Below are 21,851 nucleotides of genomic sequence, written 5' to 3'. Positions count from 1 at the left end.
AACTGAGCAGTTTAGGGTTAAGTATAGCAGCTGAAAACTCTTTCACAAGTTGCTTTATATTCTGTTCCTTGGCATTATTGAGCACAGAAATGGTGTTAAGAAATGAAGACCTCTGTCCATTATTAACTGCTAAGCAGGGCATAGGCAGAACAGGCAAATGCTAAAGGCGCCGCCAAATAGTAGGGGTGCCAAAAGAAGTGGTTTTTACTCTTTTATTTTTATCAATACTACAATATTGTAATAACATATAAACATAACTTTTATTGCTGGCGCAGCCGCACTTCCACTTAAATCAGTTACCTGATTTTGATAAATGATCACTAATAGATTATCACCATGTCAAAAAGTTCGAAGCCCTTTGGTGCCCAGGGAAGAATAAAAGAAGAGAAGAAGAAGAAGAAGAAGAAGAAAAACAAGACAAAGACAGAGGTAATGTGATGCAATGAATGAGATGATCATATAACTAAACTAGATGAGGTCAAAGTTTGTGAACAAACTTGATTTTGGCCTAGTCTAGAAATCCTGATCTATAAGTGTAAAAGAGTGTTTTTACGCTACAGTTGGGTAGTATTTGGGGATTTATGGTATTTTTGAATTTTGAAAAATATATATTTTTTGAATTGGCTAATTTAGTAATCTTTGTATATAATTGGGCTTATTACAATTGTGACATTTGATGTCAAATTCACTTTAAACATGTACGTTTAATTCGTGGTGATGACGTTAGTAAGGACTATAGTTTAGTTGAACATTGCTGCCATCTACTGGAAATTTATAACTTTTGGAATATTACTTATATGTTGCAAGAAAGTCGATTTTTTTTTCTGCTATAATCTTTATATTATATTGGATTTATATTGGATTTATAGATTATATTGGGATTATATTGTATTTATAATTTCTTTTATTTATCAGTGTGTGTGTCTTTGTGTGTGTTAGGAAGTTTTCCTATCCGGCTCGAAGGACCAATGTTAGGAAGTTTTCCTGTCTAGCTCGAAGGACCAATGTTAGAGGGGTTTTCTTATCTTACTCGAAGGACCATATAAGGATTCTCACTAACTGGTATGCGCTGATCAGTGGATTGTACTCGCCCCAGCGCGTCAGTAAAAACACGATACAGGATTCAGAACACTTTACTTTACTGATTATAGAATTGATTGCATATGAGGTGATTCTTGCTGTCTTCTGCTAGCTGCTGTTCAGTAGGTTGCGTGATGCAGAATGCTTGCAGCAGCTCCGTGTTCTGGTCTTTTATACTCTTGGTGGAGGACGGTGCACTGTGATGTCACAGATAGCTTGTCATTGCTTAGTAAGCTGTATATCTGCCTCTAGTGGTGAAGCATGGAATTACAACTAAATAGGAATCCTTTCTAACACTGCCCCAAATATGCATAGCATATTTGCTTCTAAATCTTAGCTAAAAGTCTGCCGATTTGATCTTGGTGTCGTCTTCAACTGCTATCTCTGGTAGATTAATGAGTCGGGTAACTGGCCGTGTGTATAATCGACCTTTAACGTTGACCTCTGCAGACCTAACTTGTCCATCTGCTCCAGGAAATGTCTTTGACACTCTCCCGATCAACCAAAGGGCTCGTGGTAACTGGGGATCGACAATCATGACGACAGACCCAACTGTCAGAGTTTTAGTTTCTCCATACCATTTGTGGCGTAGCTGGAGATTGGGTAAGTAGTGTCTCACGAAGCTTGACCAAAAGTGATCAGTGAGAACTTGACTTTGTCTCCATCTACGTCGTCCTATGAGTTCATCGGCAGGGTATATCACTTGAGGTAAAGAGCTGTCTAGCCGCCCCATGAGCAGAAGATTTGGGGTGATTGGGTCTAAATCTGCTACATTGGAGGAGACATAACCTAAAGGTTTGCTATTAAGGATTCCTTCTATTTCAATAAGTACTGTTTGAAGAACTTCTTCTGTTACTGTTTGTGCACCTACTACTGTACGGAGGGCATTTTTAAGAGATCGGATCTCCCTTTCCCAGCTGCCACCAAAGTGAGGGGCATTAGGTGGGTTAAATCGGAATTCGATCTTCTGTTTGGCAAGATGCCGTTGAAGTTCTTGGCTGCAATTCTTTAAAGCATCTTTTAACTCTCTCTGTCCACCCTGGAAGTTAGTGCCTTGGTCAGATATCAGTTCTGAGGGGGTGCCTCTACGTGCTATAAATCTCCTCAGAGCCATGAGGAAAGAATCTGTGTCTATAGCTGTGAGAAGCTCAATGTGTACACATCGAGTTGTAAGACACTTAAAGATTATTCCCCATCTTTTCTCTAAACGCCTGCCTATTTTGGTTTGGAAAGGTCCAAAACAATCCATACCAGTACTATAAAAGGGTGGTTTATGAAGTCTCAAGCGTGCTGGAGGAAGATCAGCCATCTTAGGGTTCTCAGGTTTAGCCTTCCACTTACGACACTCCATACAGTTATGTTGTGATTTTCGAATTGCTTCACGACCTCTTAGTATCCAGACACTTCTCCTCATTTCAGCAAATACTCGTTCTGGTCCTGGGTGACATAGCTTACTATCATAGTCTTGAATGAGTAATTTGGTGGCTTGATGATGAGGGTCTAGGACAATAGGGTGAACTGTTTGGAGTTCTAAGCCTTCAGCACGACGTAGGCGTCCTCCTACCCGTATAAGCTGACTGGCTTTATCGAATTCTGGGGCTAAAGTGAGTAATCTACTTGTAGGGGATACGGGCTTACCAGAGCTTAGTTGCTCGTATTCTTCTGGGAAACTATCTTGTTGAATATTGCGGAAGAGGAGATGTTCTGCTGTCACATAGTCCTTAGCTGTAGGTATACTAGATTGATCTAAGTCACTTGGATGTTGTTGAACTATGGCTTCAACAAGATCTTTCCAAGAGTGGTACTTACTAGGGTCTAAGGGCTTTAATGTTTGGGTGACACCACAGAATATACTAGCTCTCCTTTCCACTTTATCTTCAGGGGTCTTAAGAGGTGGCAGGGTTGGCCACTCTGATTCTGCTTTAAGTAAAAAGGGTGGACCTAAACTCCACCTGTTAGGTGTAACAAGTTCTACTAAGCTACGCCCCTTTGTTAGATCATCGGCTGGGTTTCTGGCTGTATCTACATATCGCCAATCATGTGTCTCAGTTAGATCTTGGATTTCTGCTATTCTAGTGCCTACAAAAACTTTAAAACTGCAAGATTCAGATCTTAGCCATGAAAGAACTGTAGTTGAATCTGACCATAAGATCACTCGGCTGATCTTAAGAGTGAGTTCATTTTCAAGCAGCTTGATAGTTGGGCACCGATTAGGGCTGCACATAGCTCTAGTCTAGGAATGGTTTGTTTACGTTTAGGGGCAATTTTGGATCTGCCAATCAGAAAAGCAAGCTGTATTCTACCTTCTTGATCTTCAGTTCTCAGGTATGCTACGGCACCGTATGCTTGCTCTGAAGCATCACAGAAGATATGAATTTGTTTTGTGGTATTGGGCCTATCCATATCTGGTGTAACATAACATCGGGAAGTGTGACCTGAGAAAGAATGGGTAGTTCATTCTCCCATTCACACCAGGCTTTCACCAAATCTGTGGGCAACATGGGATCATCCCAACCCCTCTGTTTGTTCCACAACTGCTGAATTAGAATTTTGGCGGTGGTGAATGGAAGGATGAATCCCAAGGGTCGTACTGTCTTGCTACTATCCTATAGATGTGTCGCATAGTGGGTGTGGTTTTAGGTGTTGGGCGGTGTTTGTAACCGAGTATATCTAAGTTATAATTCCATCTCAGTCCAAGAGTGGATTCATGGGGATCGGTCTTGTCATGTGATAACCAAAGCTCAATGCTATCTGAACGGGCCTCTTTGGGGAGATGATTAACGACTCTTGGGATATTACAGGCCCATTGTCTAATCTCAAATCCACCATTGGCAAGAAGGCCACATAACCCATCCACTACTTGCTTGGCATCATCTGCGGTCATTAAGCTTTTAAGACAATTGTCTACGTAAAAATTCCTTTCTACTGTCGATCGGAGAATATCGTTAGGTTGAGTGTTATCGAGAACATGGCGTTGCAAAGCATAGATGGCACAACAGGGGCTACAAGTTGTGCCAAAAGGTAGTACTTGCCACTCATAAATGCTGGGAAGGTTATTGGTTTGAAGGTCACGCCATACAAAGCGAAGGAGTGATTTGTCCTCAGGCAGTAGGCGGACCTGATGAAACATACCCTTAATATCGCCACTTATTGCTACAGAATGTTCCCTAAAGCGCAACAGCACTCCTAAGAGGGAAGGGCTAAGTGTAGGTCCAGCAAGGAGGTAATTATTCAGATTCTGGCCTACATGTTCAAAAGAACAGTTGAACACTACTCTATTCTTTCCATTATGTTGTACCATATGATGTGGAATAAACCATGACTCTTCTCCGGTGTTTACAGAGTCAGGTGTGAGTTTGACTACATAGCCGCACTTCTCTAGTTTCTTAATCTCTTCGTTATATGCTACTGCCTTTTCAGGATCCTTTGCCAACCGTCGCTCTATACTTCTTAAATTGGGCACAACGGAGTCCTTAGTTGTACAGAATTGCGGCATATTAGCTTTCCTTAGAAGGGGGGTTGCATAACGATTCACTCCATCTACCATCACTCTAGTTGTTCTAGTTTGTAATAAATCTATTGCCATTTGATCCTGCTTTGATCGTGTGACTAATTTCTCATTTCTGTGGGGAATGGTATCGCTTTGCCAGAGTCTCTCTACATTTCGGGAAAGTTCTTCCATTTGGGGAGTGATAGAGATATGTAAGCATTGTTGAGGCTGTATCTGCTGCTGCAGAAAGCGCGTTGGACCTTGTAGTGTCCAGCCTAATCTAGTTTTAATAGCTGCGGGACCTCCTGGGGGCCCTAGGCGTATAGGCTCAACAGGTGTTATAAGGTGGGGATGGTCTGCTCCTATCAAAAGGAGGGTTGTACTTTATCTATGGGCTGTAAAGGAATGTCCTTTAGATGTTGGTATCTCTGCTGGAGTGTTGCAATGGGATACGAATGTTCAGCTAAACCTAAGTGCTCAGAGGTAAAGGCATTCTGGATCCAATAACTCTTTTGGGGCTTTGATATAGAACGTATTCTAAAGGAAACTGCTGCTCCATTTAGTTTCCTCATATCTTGTCGAATAGTTCTTAATATTAGATCTTCCTTCTGTCCTTGTAACCCTAGTTTCTTAACTGCAGCTGGGAGTAACATAGTCCTTTCGGATCCATCATCGAGTACTGCATAAGTGTTCAGGGCTCGATTGTTGTGTTGTAATACAACAGGAATCACTTTCAGCAGGACGCGCTTGGAACCTTGTGGCCTGTCTAGATACAGGGTTTTGTTCGTGGAACTCACTAAACAGGTACTCTCCTTTTGAGGTTGGCTGTTCACCTCATGAAGGATTTGAAGATGTTTCCACTGCATAAACGACAGGGCTTCTTTAAGGTACAGTCTTTGGCTAAGTGTGATCGCCCACATTTCCAACAACGCTTGTTGTCTTTGATCCATTTGATCATCTGCTCTGTACTAAATGCCTGGAAAGTGGTACACTGGCTTAAATAATGTTCGCACTGTTACAATATGGGCACAGAGGTCTGCTCTGTTCAGATCCCGTGCTGGCTTGGACTGATGCGAGGCGTCGGCACTCGGTGATCGTCTCTGGAGGTCGGTCAGCTCCATGCAGGACAGAAGCGTGTTTATGCTTCGCCCCTGGGCCTGGTTTGGGCCGCGACATTCTACTTATCTGATCTTTTCCTGATTCGATTGCAGAGTCTTGACACCGATTCAATCCTGAGCCACTCTGCCAGATCCGGTAGAGTGTAGGAATCTTGATTGGGCAGGTGTCGTTTGAATGTGGCGCGCATATCCGGGGGTAACTTAGTGAGTAAGCGGGCTGCATGTGAGGCGCAACTTAGTTCGCTTTCTCCCTTTGGACCTAATGAGTTCAGGAGACCAACGAGGGCCTGAATTTCGAGGGCAAACAGTTTGAAACTAGTCGTATCTCCTGTCTGTACATTAGGGGCATCCATGACTTCTGCTATCTTAGCTAGGGCTAACTGGAAAGGTAGTCCGAATTGGCTATTAAGCATAGTCATAGTGTCTGTGTATGGCTGAGGGGAATTCAGAAATGAGTCTGCAATTAGGCGAGCCTCTTTAAATTTGAGGTGTCCTAAGAGAATCTGATACTTAAAGAGTTCATTTGCATCTGGAGGGAGGATATTATCAAGGGCTAACTTTATATGAGTGAATTCTCTGGGGTCAGGACTGGTGAAATCTGGAATTGTTGGGTGCGGGCCCCTATAAGGCGTGTCCAGAGATGTGGCACTCTGAAGCCGCCCGTCAAGGGAGGATATTGTGGATTATGTAGATGGGCATATGTATCTACTTCTGACTTTAAGGGACTTTTACTAGGGGGCACTTGGGATCTGCGGGGACTAGGTTGTGGAGTATAAGGCTCTGGCACCACTGCCTTGGGTGATTTAAAGATAGTTCTGGGCAAAGGGACTGGAGTCTCTATGACCCGCTGTGGTCGAGGAACTAGCTGAGCTGCCTGCGGATTTACGGATAGATTCCGTATGTCCTTGACAAGGACCTTAAGTTCTCGGAGTTCCTCCTGAAAGGCCACTTGATTTTCATACAGTTGCCTAACTATCTTCTCCATGTCATGACTCTTTGATTGACTCTTTCTCTTTGACTTATGTCTAACGGGTGAAAGGGCAGCCTCTTCCTCATGTGAAGAAGGCTCTTCCTCTTCATCACTTTCAAATAGCTGTGTGTTAACATCCGAATGGTGAGCGCTAGTAGCTCCCGTAATTGTGTCGATGTCATCAGCATATGAACTAGAGGGAGGAGAATCACTATCATCTGGGGTTAAAACACGAGATTCATCTCTCGTTGTGTTTCGCTGCGTTTCCTCCTCTTGTTCGTGTGAGCGCTGTGCAAAGTATTTCACCTCATAGTCTCTAAGATGGGATGGGGGCCGAGTTCTGCGTCGTGGGCGCGAAAACTCGCCGGAGGGTTGTTCTGACATCCTTCTTCTGTGGTAAGCACGCTTATCCGGCTCGAAGGACCAATGTTAGGAAGTTTTCCTGTCTAGCTCGAAGGACCAATGTTAGAGGGTTTTCTTATCTTACTCGAAGGACCATATAAGGATTCTCACTAACTGGTATGCGCTGATCAGTGGATTGTACTCGCCCCAGCGCGTCAGTAAAAACACGATACAGGATTCAGAACACTTTACTTTACTGATTATAGAATTGATTGCATATGAGGTGATTCTTGCTCTCTTCTGCTAGCTGCTGTTCAGTAGGTTGCGTGATGCAGAATGCTTGCAGCAGCTCCGTGTTCTGGTCTTTTATACTCTTGGTGGAGGACGGTGCACTGTGATGTCACAGATAGCTTGTCATTGCTTGGTAAGCTGTATATCTGCCTCTAGTGGTGAAGCATGGAATTACAACTAAATAGGAATCCTTTCTAACAGTGTGTGTGGAGGGGTGTGTTTCCAAAATAATAATAATAATAATAAAAATAAACAAGACAAAGCTATACAGTTTCTGTGTGAATTTTACTAATTTACTAAGTTACTAAGAGAAATGCTATTCTTTTGAATCTAAATAATAAAAGACACAGAGAATTTCATAATGTTGTGTACTTTTATTTGCCACATATATGATTTCTAACAATATATATATAACAGTATGACAGTATATACATATGTATGTATTTCCTTTTTAACACATTTAACAATACAGAACATTTTAAAGCATTATTACAGACAACAGGACAACAGAATGCAATCTAAGAGACACTACTGAGCAAAACCTGTTAAATATTCAATTTTGTGTGATAAATGTTGTGTACTTTTATTTGGCACAGACATGATATGTGAGATATATATATATATATATGTGTGTGTGTGTGTGTGTGTGTGTGTGTGTGTGTGTGTGTGTGTGGTGGGGGGGTGCGTGTGTGTGTGTGTGTGTGTGTGTGTGTGTGTGTGTGTGTGTCCTTTTTAAAACATTTAACAATACAGAACATTTCAAGATCATTACAGACAACAGAACAACAGAGTGCAATCTAAAAGAGAGACACTACAGAGCAAAACATATAACATTTTTGGATAAGAAAATAGAAACCAAGAAACCAGAACTCAAATATTGGAATTACAAATGACCTTCTCCTAAGTTCTTGTCTACTAAAATATATAGACATGATAAAGCATTATGTTGTATGTTAAATAAGTCAGTTATCAGTGAGTCAAAGAGGAGAAAGAGTGTATGTTACTTATTAGAGCATACATGCTTATTCATGAAGGCACATATGGCTTTCTTACAGACCCAGCACTTCTGCACAGTGTGCATGTTCTGGGTTTGCATGCCACAGCTCTTACAAAGATTCCCTTGTGACCCACTTGCCCCTTGTCCTGATCTATGTGTTTGCTGCTTTATGAGATTCTCCAAAGAAGTCCTCAAGGCGGCATCACCACAGTATTCAATTCCTACAACCGTAACTCGTTTTGGGTCCCACACACAATCTTCCTCATAGCCTAACAGACTGGCGGGCAGCCAGGCCGTGTCATAGCCATGCTGATGCCACGTGGTTTGCATGAGCTGACTCTCAATTTTCTTGACCTTTCCCACTCGCACCCTCAGCCTGAACACTACTCTATCTGTAGAAGGGCAGAATGCTGGGTAGGCCATGGCTTTGTTAATGTCTCTGCTGCAGTAGATACCAACTCCCAGTGTTCCCCCAGCTGAAGGCTTGAATCCTGAAGTTATTATAGCGCTGGCATTGCTTTTGTGTGTCCCATGGAACATGGTATAGCCATGGCTTTTTTTGGGGGTTTGGCCTGGTTGCAGCTGCTTAAAGTTTTCACAGCAGGCCTCCCATCCGCTGAACTTAATTGCCATTATTGCGGTGTAGTTTCTAAAACTGAGGACAAGAAAGCATTAATATTGCACACAAGTGTTAATTTTGTGCATGCTGTGGAATTGTAGCTTTTATATATGAGAAAGTCTTAGAGTACCACAAAATGGAACAAAATAATGGTGTGACCAGCGGTCTGTTTAAACTCTGGATGTGGATTGAGTATTTTGTGTGATTAATTGGACAGTAATTAAGACACTGACTTTTTTGTGTTGACCTGCTGACACATATATACATACATACATACATACATAGATACAAACATAAATACATACATACATACATACAGTTCAAAGGGGACAAAATTCTGATATGGAGAAATTGTGTGTGCATTTTGGTGGTCTGTTCAGTGTACGTTGCCTGTTAGATGTTATCGCTTTATAGTGTTTCATTATACAATTTGTCTAGTAATTGTTGCTGAAATTTGTTGCGTAGCGTCAGGTCACAGTCCTGCAGATGGCTACTAAGTTTTCTGTGTTAAGACACAGCCTCACACCGTGCGGTTCACAACAAACTTTTGAAACGTGAAGGTTGTACCAGCTCAGCTTCAGCTGTCATTAAAGCAAAATGGAGAAAACCAGACACTAAGAAATACCAGAGTATATCAATATAAAAATCCTTCTTTTTCATACAAATGTCTGCCAATAGTATCATTTGCAATGAAATTAAATGGAATTAGAAAATAATGCAAAATAGAAGTATTTTTAGTAGTGCTCTCAGGCCCTACTGTAATTACATACATACAAACATTCTGTACATACCAAACATACCTACAATGGATTGCATGTTTGCATAAGTGTACCATTTTTTACGCATTTGTTGTCCAAACAAATTTGTAAAACCTTTTACATTCAATTACAACATACAAGATTTTCATTTTAATTGTAATTTTATTTTTTAAGTCTGAAGGTCTATTTAGAATATTAAATAGTTGTCCAAGTCATGCACTTTTGAGACGATCCCTTACTGATTCCTTCACTTTCATTTCAGATGAACTTGAGTTTAATCGTGTGTACATAAAGGATTAATTCTTTTATCTGCCTAGAATATACACATATACACATAAACACATGTTCCTGTAAACATACACACCTTGGTATGAGGATTATTTATTGAGAATGGAGTAGAAACACGAATATGCACCAATGTAATGAACAACTGTTTTTGGAAAGTCTTTTTCTTCAACTGCATGTAAAATTGAAATTATGGATGAGAAGAACATATAATTGGCTGTAATTTAGTGAAAGAAGCTTGAAACAGAAAAAAGAGCGTACCTTGTGTTTAGTTTCGTCCCTCTGTCTTATAAACCTTCAGTTTCACTTTCTTTTCTCCAGCTGGTGATGTGTGAAGGTGTGGATTTGGCTCTGTCTGACTTTTTTAGCTGTGCTTGTTATACTGCCTGATTTACATTCTTTTTAATAAAAGCATTTCTTCCTGGAATAAGACACAAAATATTCCTAACAGATGGGGTTCAACTACTTGTTAGCATTTTATTTGAAAGCAACAAGCAGAAAGTAAAAGCAGCATTTGGTATAGAGATTTATTACTGTTACATATACAAGAGCTTTAACATGCAAGATAAACTGAAAAGCTCTATAAAGAAAAAAAAATGAAAATGTAATAAAACAACAATGAAAGTAGCTGCAATCAGTATATTTAGGGGCCAAGAACTATTCAGTGATTACTTTAGGCTTGTAGTTTTACTTACAATGTTTTGACCGCCAAATCGAGTGTAGTTTTCTGACTGTGAAGATGATGTGAGCAAAACATGCCAGTCACCTGTATGTATGATGTAAGCATTTAAGCATGTAATTGCAATTTTTGACTAGTATGTGCTGGCTGAAATTTGTTGCATTGCCTTGGATCAGGGGTCACCAACATGGTGCCCGCGAGGACCACATGAGTCGCCCGTGGGCCTTTTCTAAAAATAGCTGTTTCCTGCTTTGTTAAATCATTGTTGTGAGAAATCATTAACATGATCAGTGTCTTCACATAGATGAATATCATTAATTATTAATAATAACATATGATAAAAGGTAACTTGAGCAAATTTGTTATTTCAGATCAAACTGAAAACTGAGTGTATTAAACTGGTAGCCTTTCACATTAATCGGTACCCAAGGAGTAGCTCTCAGTTTCAAAAAGGTTGTTGACCCCTGCCTTAGATCATGGTCCTAAAGATGGCTACCAAGTGTATATATTTGGACAAAATATCTAGATACAGGATGTAGATTGAGTGGTAAAGATGGTTTTAGACAAAATACAAAATAGCAGAACATCTAAATTGCAAAGAAAAAGTTAAACCAGCCTCGACTCAAACTCCAATCCTTGCTTACCACACACTGAGTTACCATAAACATATTTCCTCATTTGACAAGATTGTGGCAATAGTGTTGGCAGAGCTTTCTTTGAACTGTCCCCAGTCAGTGTGCAAAACTTTCCAACTTATTTTAAAACATCCTTACAAGAAGTAGAAGATGTTGTAGATTTACAACAGGGTCTTTAAACATTCAGTGCTTGGCCCCATAATCATATTAATAATAATAATAATAATAATAATAATAATAATAATAATAATTATTATTATTATTATTATAATCATAATCATCATCATCATAATCCTCATCATTATTAAATAAGAAATAATACTAAAAAATTATAACACATAATCAATAATAATAATCAAAGAAAAATTAGAAATTAGTAATTGCTTTTTAGCATGCCGAACAGTGAATTTAAAATACAAAAACAACAGGTGGCCTCTAAACATTCTGTATAACAGATATAATAATATCAGAAAATTTTAAAGCAAATTCAAATAGCATAGCCAGAGTACATAAACCATTTCATTTGAACAAATACACTTACAGTATGGTAAAGATCATACATGTTATAACCTATGTAATATGTATTACTTATCCTGTAACTTTAACCAGAAAATTTGTTTTAAATGCACCACATAAATGCTGCTACAAATAAAATTAGATCTGAACACCACGAACAAAATCATTTAACTCAGCAGCATTGGGAAGCATCAAGCGTGACAAAAGACACCATCATAGAGGCAGCTATTGGCACTGTATATATCTAAAATAGTGCTGTATGATTACAGAAAGAATAATAACATAGCCTTGTTTTTATATCTTCCTCCCAGGTTTTCATCACTGATATGACACTGACACACTGCCAGGGGGAAACCAAATGCTGTTTAAAGGGCCTCCAGCACCTAAATAATAAAAAAAAAAGGAAGCAGTAGACTCAGCAGCCAGGGGTAACTCTGAAGAAGCACACTGATCGCTGAGCAGGGCTGCAGGGCATCTAGAAGGTAAAAGGAGGGAACACTTTTTCAGAAAGTATGCGGTCTATTTTTTTTAAAACAAATTTTCACATGCATTAGATGTTTCACATGTACAAACATTCAGTGCAAACAATAAATAAAATGAGTCAAGTCCAAAATATCAGTGATATTCACAAAAAGCCACTGATCAGAATTTATCAAGAATTAGAGCCCGCCCCCACATTTGGAACGGCCCTCTTAACAATGCAAGAGACTTATTTTTAACATTTAATATAAATATATATCTTTTTTTCTTTACTTCATTATTTGATTAAAAAAAGCTGTCTTACAAACAAAAATTTCCTTAGTTATTAACAGAGGTCGAGGCACCGATAGTTGATTGCTCGAAGGATCGGCTATCAGCAAAAAATAAATAAAGATAGTTTTTCCGGGTTTCAGTCCGTTGTATTTGCTAGAGCGGCCTCTAGAGGCAAATCACTGAGCGCTCTGCTCGGAGAGTGCTATATTATATTTATTATTAATAATTAATTAATTATTTAATTATATGTATTAATAAATATATTCATATTTATTACTTTAAACACATTTTTATGATTCAGCAGTTTATTTATTTATTTATTTATTATTTATTTTTAAATAAAGTTCAGTACTATTTACATGGAGTGCTCTTTGTTTTTTATCCAGTATCCATTTTGTATCCATAGGTTGATTAATCAGTTATTGGCAAGTATGATCCAACCTAGCGATCTTTATCAGTGAAATCCACTATTGGTTGAACTCTAGTTATTAACATAGCCTTATTATTTATTAGATTCACCCTCCAACCATATGCAGATGCATAAGCAAGTAAATGCTTTTTTAATAGGCTATATATAGCTCCTAAAAAGTATTTAACTATGCTTAACAAAATAATTCACTAATTTTGCATTAGGAGACATAATACATATATTTAAAATCATAATAAAATCTTCACAATAATACTGGTAGTCCCTTTGGCCCATGTAAATATTTGACTGCACCGGCACCCTAATAAAAAAAGAAAGAATTATGTGGCTCACAGAAATAAGCTTGGGGGCCTCTGGATTAAACAATTAGATAATGTTGCTTGATATGGGATAGCTTTTCTTTTTTATTTCTTTGCATGTTTAAGCCTTGTGGTTAAACTTGCAGACAGGTTTTACTAAAAGAACAGTCAGTGTTGTTTTATTCATTTGATAAGTAGTTGATATTACAAATCTCAGTAAGCCATTTGTTGAATTATTCCTCATATTCTGAACAATGATTTGTTGCTAAGATAAATAAAAACTTTTTTGATGACATTATTTCACAGTAAACGTTTGTCACTGTTTTGTCAGCCTGTCAATGCAAATATGGATGCACACAAGCTGGCTATTGAATATAATTGGTATAGACTTGGTATTAAATATATGGATCTGAACCCTGCATGACCCTGCAAACATCCACAGGTCATAGGGGCTCACTGACTTGTTTTGATGTGGATGAAAGTCATATCCTATGCTATGGCCTACAGTCACCAGATCTCAACCAAACTGAACAACTACTGGAAATTTTGGAGCGACATTTTAGACAATGTTCCCCTGATCAACATCAACTAGACATTTTAGACAATGTTCCCCTGATCAACATCAACTAAAAAAACAGACTGAAAGACTTAATAAAAAATGTATGCCGAAATCTGTTATAGCTCATACTGTAACACACATATACTATAAATATGTTATAGCTTAGGTCATATTTTATAGATTATAAGCAATTAACTTTTCTTGAGGTTTATCATTCTACTCAGCTATACAATAACAGAACATACATACATTATTAAAAAAAACTAAATACATTCACAGTTCACTTTGACATTAAGTAGTTGCTTACCCACGTCAACAAACAGTCTCTTGTCATCCTGGGTCACTTTGCACATAAACGTTGTGTTCTCTGTAATGGTGAAGCGCATCATGGTCAGTTTGAACCCATACGGTTCCAATTGTTCCACATAAGTGTTATGACGAAAGCTGGGCTCAGGCATCGTCCCTGACACATTGGTGTTAATGATGATCTCTCTTTTGCCCTTGGACATGGAGAACTCAAACTCAGTGTGGTAATTTGGTTTAGGCCGCAGTGGGCAGGTCACTCTCAGATCATTATCCTCCTCCTGACACACGGTCATTTTGTCGTCACCATTGTCATCGTCGTCGTCGTCATTGTTATCATCCGAAAGAATAGAGCTCATCAAAACTGAAAAGCAAAAATCACAGCTCAGGATGGGGTTTTTAGATTCAAGCAACAATCAAAGCAAAGTTTTGTTAATCCAGTTGCAAACTCATTAGAATCACTTTCATTAATAAACTGTTTATAATCTACTTTTACATTCTATAGATTATTTATATTTGTCCTTATTTTATGCATTTTACTTTAAATTGCATAATGTAGGATTTAGATTTAGATTAGTCTATTATTAAAAACAAAAGCTAAAATTATATTCTTAAGTTATTATTATTAATACTATTATTATATAATAATAATAATATGATATTTTATGTACAAAATTGTTTTACATTATTATTAGGAGTATTATTAATTACAAATTATGATTATGATTATGATTATTATGATTATTATTATTATTATTATTATTATTATTATTATTATATTATAATGCTTTTATATTTCAGGAAGCATCTAAGACATTAATAAAGCTTTTAAAGCATAATTAAGAGCCTCTTACCTGACCAAGTAACACTCCATACAAGCAAGTTTGTAGTTAGCTGTATATTTAATAAAAATGAGAACCATACCAATAGAAAAGAATTTGAAAAGGAGAAAAGAAAGCATAAGCACAAAACTGGTTAGTAACAATGATATGTTTTCAAGCAAATATAGAGTCAAATATTTACATGTGCATTAAGGCCATAACGTCCATACATATGCCACAATTCTATGCATAATTACCAGCTCATGTGGTTTATATCTATTTGGTACAAAACCAGTCTAATGTGCAGTCTAATCTATTCACAGAGAAATATATTTAACATGCCAAACCTGTCCTTTCAGCAGTCTCATCTTTCCAGCTTTCCTCCAAGGGCACTGTGCTCTGAATAGACAGGAAAAGATGGCTTCAGATTCATGTAAGAGCTGTGTTTTGCAGCAGATCTCAGACCAGTCTGGCAATTTCTGTGCTGCAGTGCTGCAGTCCTTACTCACACACCCACCCAGCTCTGCAGTGGGCCAAACCAACACACCAGCACAGGGGGAATAAAGAGGGAAATAAATTGGGAAGTTCAAACACCAAGTTATGTGAGGACAAGTATCCAGATTCCATATATTAAAGGAATTTATTTTTAAACAGTGAAAATTTCCCTTAAAATGGTTGTATTGTGAATTAAACAGTAAAGCAATAAATAATGAAATACAAACAAACTTAAAAAAATATCTAAGTATTAATACTTTTTCAATTATTTCCCATTCTACACATAGTACTGTTCAAATGTTTTATGCAACCTACAATATATAGACAAAAGTTTGTTGACACCTGAACATAAGATTTACATGCGCTCTTAAAACATACCGTTCCATGTGTTATTATAATAGCTTTCACTCTTCTGGGAAGATATTCCACTAGATTTTGGAGTGTGGTTGTGTAGATTTGTGCTCATTCAGCTACAAGGGCATTAGTAGTCAGGTACTGATTTAAGGTCAGGATGTCTGGGGTGCAGTCAGTGTTTTAATTCTCAAAGGCGTTCAATAGGGTTGAGGTCTCTATAGCAGGCCACTCAAGAACCTCCACGCCAACCCATATAAACCATATCTTCCAGTGGTGGGGTGTCAGGGCCAGCAAGGCCTTCTCTGCTGTTCTAAACACTATCAGAAGCACTGACCTACAATTACAACCTAAATTCTAATATTTGTTCCATGATATTGTATTAATTTATTCCCAACAGTTTATTCTCTTTATTTCGTAGCGTTTCTCTTGGCTGCACTGCTTCCAGTACGTGTATGTGGATGTTAGATTTTTTTGTCCAATCAGATCCTAGCCTCTATGTGCTGCCATGTCAATCTAATCTGCCCAGGGCTTTCAAAGTTAGTTCTGCTGGCCTTTATATCTTAGATTATATTATTAATGGGTCTGTTTCTTTAATCAATCAGACTTTCAACAAAATTTCAACTAGCTGGCCCAGAATAGCGTCAGCATGTTTCCGTCCTCTGATTGGTTGGTCAGAGGGAAACTGTTACAGCCAAGTTCGACTAACAAAACATATGTAGCGATCTGCACACATTAATACATCAGAGTTAGATTTTTTTTATGTCTACGGAGGAAGAGAATTTGGTTTGGTCTCGGATATACTTAAAAAAAATTTGGAAGAAAAGCTAGACATCGTGAGGAGAGGTCACCAACCCCAAAGCTAGCTAGCTTGTCTCAGCCCGGGAAAGAAATTGTTCGCCACTTCCAGACCAGTGTATACGAGTGGTACCACTGACTTACAGCCTCTGAGGATCAGTGCAAATTATGAGTCTGCATCTCTGGTGAGTAGGTTGTATTTTATTTACATTTAATTTTATTAGACAAATATTTTTCCTGAACTGCTCCAGATGAAGTTGATGGCACAGTTTGTAGTGTGTTTTTGTATAGTATTGATGTTTTTTATAGTTGAAATGTGATAGTGGTGGTATTAAGTGGTGGTATTAAGTCGGGTAAGTCTGAACTGAAAGCCCAGGTACCAAATGCACGGATTTGAGATTTGAGTCTACAATTGTGTGCCTCCAACTTTGTTGTAACAGTTAGGGGAAGAAGTATGAATGGCCGGAAAAGGTTTTCAATTTATATCGTCCATAAATTGTAGATAGATATTCAGAGGGAATTTTATTTAGCTTTATTTAAAAATTTAAGTGAGAAATTAGTGGGATTGTTTCAAATGAATATATTTTTTGCCTTCCGTTGTTGTTAGTGGCGCTACACACAATATGTGTTCTATATGTGTTTCAATATTTAATGCTACTCCATTCAAAAACATCCTATATCAGGGTCCCAAACTACAGCCTCCTGCCTCATTTGGAACGGCCCTCTAAACAACGAGAAAGAAATATTTTGAAAATGTAATTTTAAATACATGTTTTACTCATATTATAACAGTATTTGATAATAAAGGCTGGGTTGCAAACAAAAATTTCCCTTAGTTATTAATAGAGGGCGAGACACACAGATAGTTGATTGCTGGAACTATCGGCTATCGGCAAAAAATAAATATCGGTAGCTTTTCTGGCATCCGGACGTTGTCATTACAAGGGCGGCCTCTAGGGGCAAATCACCGATGCTACGTGATGTTTGTTTTTAGACGTGAGATGGCGCACTGCATGGAGAGCAATATATTTTAGTGATTATTAATGATTAATGATTATATTTTTTATAATAATTATATAATAATAATGATTATTTATATAATTGTACATTTATATAATTATACTATAAATGTATATATTCCTGTTTATGTCATTTAGTACATTTTTATGATTTAATTCTTTATTTATTTATTTATTTTATTTAAACACGTTACTTGCTACATTTCCACAGTTACATGGAGTGTTTGTTTTTTAATCCAGTATCCATTTGAAAAAATTATCGGTTATGGGCAGGCACAGTTCAGCCTGTCTATCGGTATCGGTAAAATCGGTTGACCTCTAGTTATTAATGTAGTCTAATTGTTTGTTAGATTCACCCACCAGCAATATGCATATGCATAAAGTAATTAATTGTTTTGATATTTATAGCAATAATTAATATAATTATATTAATTATGCTTTTTTAATAAAACTACTAATAATAACAATAATAAACTAATAAACAATAATAATAAATTAATCTAGCATTAGGAGGATAATAAATACATTTAAAATCTTCTACAGTTTGGTGGTAGAACAAAATGTTGGAAAAGCTATTCTTAGGAAATTATAAATAAATACATTTAATCTGAAATACATAGTGTTATTTATTCATTTGCTTATTTATATAATATACAAGGTGGTATCAAAAAGATTCAAAACTAGTTTTGGAACAAGCGAACAAATGGCAGCACAAATCTGCACGCACAGTCACAGGGAGCACCGACCTTTGTAAGTCAGTGTCCTAAAGACATGGTCCTGTGTACATCAGAAACTGTGCAACTGGTGCTATTCTGACCATGTGCGCACCTCCAGTGATCAAACACACACACACACACACACACACACACACACACACACACACACACACATTGGAACAATGAAGCAGGGTTGATGCTGATTTCCTTCTTGCCCAGTATGTATTCCCTGTAGCCTATCAGACACAGCAATAAAAGTTTGATTAAAATAACTCTAGAATTGCTCTCTTTGGACTAATATATTGCAGTGAACTTTTCTGACATGTCCGTCAGGACCGCTGGTTAAAAATGTGTATGTGCTTTACAGCCAGAGGTGTACTTATTGAATATAAATAAACTAGATTATTTATTCCTCCATCCTTTTCCCCCAAAATGCTTTTAGAGGAGAAACTAAAAGTGAAATTACTAATCACTATCCAATCAAAGTAAAAAAAAAAAAAAAAAGTAAGCTTCAATAAATAATTATTTTCAGTAAAATGACTTTCTATTTTGGTATTTAGAGGAAATTGGCATGAAGCCAGAAGAGCGAAACACTTTTAAAAAACATGAATGTTCTCGGTCTTTGTGTATTTTATTTGTGTATGTGTGTGTGTGTGTGTGTGTGTGTGTGTGTGTGTGTGTGTGTGTGTGATAGTTGTGTGATAGCATATCATTCTTATTACACCACAAATGAAAGCTTGTGTCTACCACATTTCTCAAACTTAATAGCTTCATTGTCACGATGTTGATGATTGTCACGATGATCCATTACTGAATGCAAGGCATTCATGGTTTTTAGCTCAAACCATGAGCTCATAGCTATAAGCCAAACTGTGTAAAATCCTAGAATGGGTGTCTGTTAGAAATATTAATGCGCTTCAAATAAATTTAGTCTTGTATTATTCTTTAATAATGTTCAAATCTAAATCTTATGTTGCCCGATGGGGAAATATCCAGCTTCAGATGTGTCTAAAAGGCTCTGTTTTTTTTTTCTTTTTTAAAAGACAGGCGCATAGTGGGTAAATTAATTCTGCAGGTTTATTTTGAATTGTTAATTTCCCCTCGTGTGATGGTAATGACAGGGGTGGATTTGCCAAGAAGCATTTTGCACTTGAAAGGATTCTGAAATAAGGCCTGTCAATGCACATAAAATGTTGTGGGTAGATACAAACTGTTGCCTTGTCTCATTAAATTAAATCAAACTACAGTATATTTCATTTATAGTGCCTGGATCATTATGGATTCATCAATTATTCATTTAAGTAAATTATGTTTGTTTAACTCGATTTTTCTAATTGTGTAGGCATAGACAAAAAGAGTGGAAATGTGCATTTTAAACTGAAAATGCACCTGCAAATGAAAAAAATAAATTCATGAACTCATGTCAATATGCATTCACTGTAAAAAAAAATGTGTGAAGATCATATCTGTAAAATGAGACCACATGCTCTGCATCTGAAGTTAGATAGTAGATCAGTGGTCATGATGTTGGACTTTTGGATTGGAAGGTTTGAGTTCAAATCCCAGCACCATCAAGCTGTCACTCTTGTGCCCTTGAGCAAGGCCCTTAAACATTCTACTGCTCAATTGTAATTGTAAGTTGCTGATAAATGTATATGAATCATATGAATAATATGACAAAAATAATATGATTAAAAAAATCACAAGAAAGATTACCTTGAAAAAAACATGCTATGCTAAAGGATGTTGTCAGCTCACATGCAGCTATCAGACGATAGGCTCTGGATCCTCCCTGCCTATATATAAATATAAATATATATAATTGGTTTTGGTGAATTGAATTGGTTTTGGTGAATTGAATTCAATTGTTGAATTGTAATTTTGAATTTGAAACCAACAGTGTTCATGTTTACAAGTACACCTTTGCTTATAGTTCTCTTTCGCACATTGTACTGTATAAAATATTCTACAGTATGTTTACTGGTTGGCACTATTTCTGTTTTGTGTTATCTGTCTGCACTGTCTCTTGTCTGCACTGTTTGCACCAGGTTGCACTTTATATGGTAAGGATGCTTACTTTAGTCCTCAGCTCTGTTGTGTATGTATGTTCTGTATGTTGTGTTTTGCAGCTCTATGTTGTTTTATTTAGCACCGGGGTTCTGGAGGAACGTTGTCTCATTTCACTGTGTATTGCGTCAGCTTTATATAGTTAAAATTATAATAAAAACTTCTTGACTTGACTTGAAAACAAATACACATACACTACTGGGCAAAAAGGGGCCAAGCCAAAAATGGCAAAATATAAACATTTCAATGGTCTTAACAACAAATCACTGGTAAAATAATTAGCAAGAAAAACAAATTTGTGCTGGGGTGTACATGCAAATTTCCTTGAAAATAAGCTTGACAAAAAATGTAACGTTAGACAGATTTTAATTTGATATTAAAATAGACATCAGCTGTAGAAACACAATTGACCACAAGGTGGAGACAATTGTTTAGAAATGAGCTGTACTATAATCATACAGTACAAGCGCAAGATTTGTTTTGGCAATAGACATTCAAATATATATCAACATTTATGTGCCTGCATTAATGCAGATCATTCAGTGTTTTTAATGTTTTGTTACATGGACAATTTCTCCAATGCTCTACACCAACACTTCTGAAAATGATAAAAAGTAACTGTTTACAGAATTCAGTCCTGAGACAGAATTATCACCATTAAACCTAACAATCAACTAGAAGGTACGATGTACTAATTTTTAAAACAACTTATCTTCTTTAGAATGGCCATATTGCTGGGTTGTAAGATGAATAAAATAAATGCTTTCATAGGAAAAGTCAATAAACCACACAATTCTTGACACGTGTAATTGTATCCATAAAATACGGCCAATTAGGCTCCTGTACGAGTGCAGATGCAGGTGGGCGTGTTGAAGCGTTTGGGGCGTGTCTCTAATTTGCATAAACATAATAATTATAGCGTAAGCGGTTCTTTGTGTGGACAAAACTGTAGGAGTGTAATATTCCTGTCTGTTTATTTGCGTTAATAATCAATGAATTTATGTATGTAAATAAATGTAAATATGAAATGAACATAGGTTTTATTACATGTTGTTATAAAAGAAAAATTCTCAGTTCTCTTTAACTCCGCCCACATTTAAATATGTTGCGCATCTTAATCATAGAGAAGCTTTTGCCAGTGACAGGGCAATTCATTACAATTAAAGTCAGATGAAATCAAGGTTAAATGGAGCGTGTAGGGTTGTAGATCGGTGCCCACCTGAGTGCAGACTCGTCTTGTTAAACACAATGAACAGAAGGACAGAGGAGGGAACTGGACCGCGCGCGCATTCGCAGCTAGAACCAGTATAAGGAAAGCAGTCAGCAGATGCCATCAGAGATCGCTTGCTCTTGTGCTGTTGTTGTGACCTGTAGCTCATTAATCTCAGTGTCCTCTGCTTTAGGCTGCCCACGCACAGCTGAACAGACAGACCGAGAAAAAGAAAGAGAGAGAGATAGACACA

General features: G+C 37.4%; 3 protein-coding genes across 4 annotated transcripts; all 3 read right to left on the bottom strand.

Moving 5' to 3' along the window:
- Positions 1-1,384: 1,384 nt before the first annotated feature.
- Positions 1,385-5,423, bottom strand: LOC124398284. The gene is made up of 2 exons (XM_046868385.1): positions 4,655-5,423; positions 1,385-3,076 (listed from the first exon to the last, which is right to left on the bottom strand). The coding sequence occupies exons 1-2, from the start codon at positions 4,760-4,762 to the stop codon at positions 1,418-1,420; spliced, it is 1,767 nt and encodes a 588-aa protein (XP_046724341.1). The 5' UTR covers positions 4,763-5,423; the 3' UTR covers positions 1,385-1,417.
- Positions 5,424-7,984: 2,561 nt separating this feature from the next.
- Positions 7,985-10,925, bottom strand: LOC124398288 (gig2-like protein DreN). 2 transcript variants are annotated; one of them, XM_046868392.1, is made up of 3 exons: positions 10,212-10,925; positions 10,030-10,122; positions 7,985-8,943 (listed from the first exon to the last, which is right to left on the bottom strand). In XM_046868392.1, exon 3 carries the CDS (start codon positions 8,919-8,921, stop codon positions 8,292-8,294), a length of 630 nt encoding a protein of 209 aa, XP_046724348.1. In that variant the 5' UTR covers positions 8,922-8,943; positions 10,030-10,122; positions 10,212-10,925; the 3' UTR covers positions 7,985-8,291. The 2 variants fall into 2 exon arrangements, with proteins under 2 accessions (XP_046724348.1, XP_046724347.1); XM_046868391.1 differs by lacking the exon at positions 10,030-10,122.
- A 35-nt stretch (positions 10,926-10,960) lies between these two features.
- On the bottom strand, positions 10,961-21,767 carry LOC124398287. The gene is made up of 5 exons (XM_046868390.1): positions 21,608-21,767; positions 15,290-15,465; positions 14,976-15,015; positions 14,126-14,485; positions 10,961-12,255 (listed from the first exon to the last, which is right to left on the bottom strand). Exons 1-5 carry the CDS (start codon positions 21,765-21,767, stop codon positions 12,164-12,166), a joined length of 828 nt encoding a protein of 275 aa, XP_046724346.1. The 3' UTR covers positions 10,961-12,163.
- Between the last annotated feature and the right edge of the window lie 84 nt (positions 21,768-21,851).

The sequence above is a fragment of the Silurus meridionalis genome, chromosome 15 (genome assembly GCF_014805685.1).
Source record: "Silurus meridionalis isolate SWU-2019-XX chromosome 15, ASM1480568v1, whole genome shotgun sequence".
Lineage (NCBI taxonomy): Eukaryota > Metazoa > Chordata > Actinopteri > Siluriformes > Siluridae > Silurus > Silurus meridionalis.
This window is presented reverse-complemented; position numbering and strand designations above follow the sequence as displayed.

Bases quoted from the DNA above. Each gene is read 5' to 3' on its own strand.
- LOC124398284 (XM_046868385.1), bottom strand. From the start codon at position 4,762: ATGGAAGAACTTTCCCGAAATGTAGAGAGACTCTGGCAAAGCGATACC. The intron at 3,077-4,654 runs TTATTACAAACT...CCAGCCGATGAT, and splicing joins AGGATCAAATGGCAATAGAT to CTAACAAAGGGGCGTAGCTT.
- LOC124398288 (XM_046868392.1), bottom strand. From the start codon at position 8,921: ATGGCAATTAAGTTCAGCGGATGGGAGGCCTGCTGTGAAAACTTTAAG.
- LOC124398287 (XM_046868390.1), bottom strand. From the start codon at position 21,767: ATGAGCTACAGGTCACAACAACAGCACAAGAGCAAGCGATCTCTGATG. The intron at 15,016-15,289 runs GTTTGGCATGTT...TTAAATATACAG, and splicing joins TGAGACTGCTGAAAGGACAG to CTAACTACAAACTTGCTTGT. The intron at 14,486-14,975 runs GTAAGAGGCTCT...TTTGCTTTTCAG, and splicing joins ATGGAGTGTTACTTGGTCAG to TTTTGATGAGCTCTATTCTT.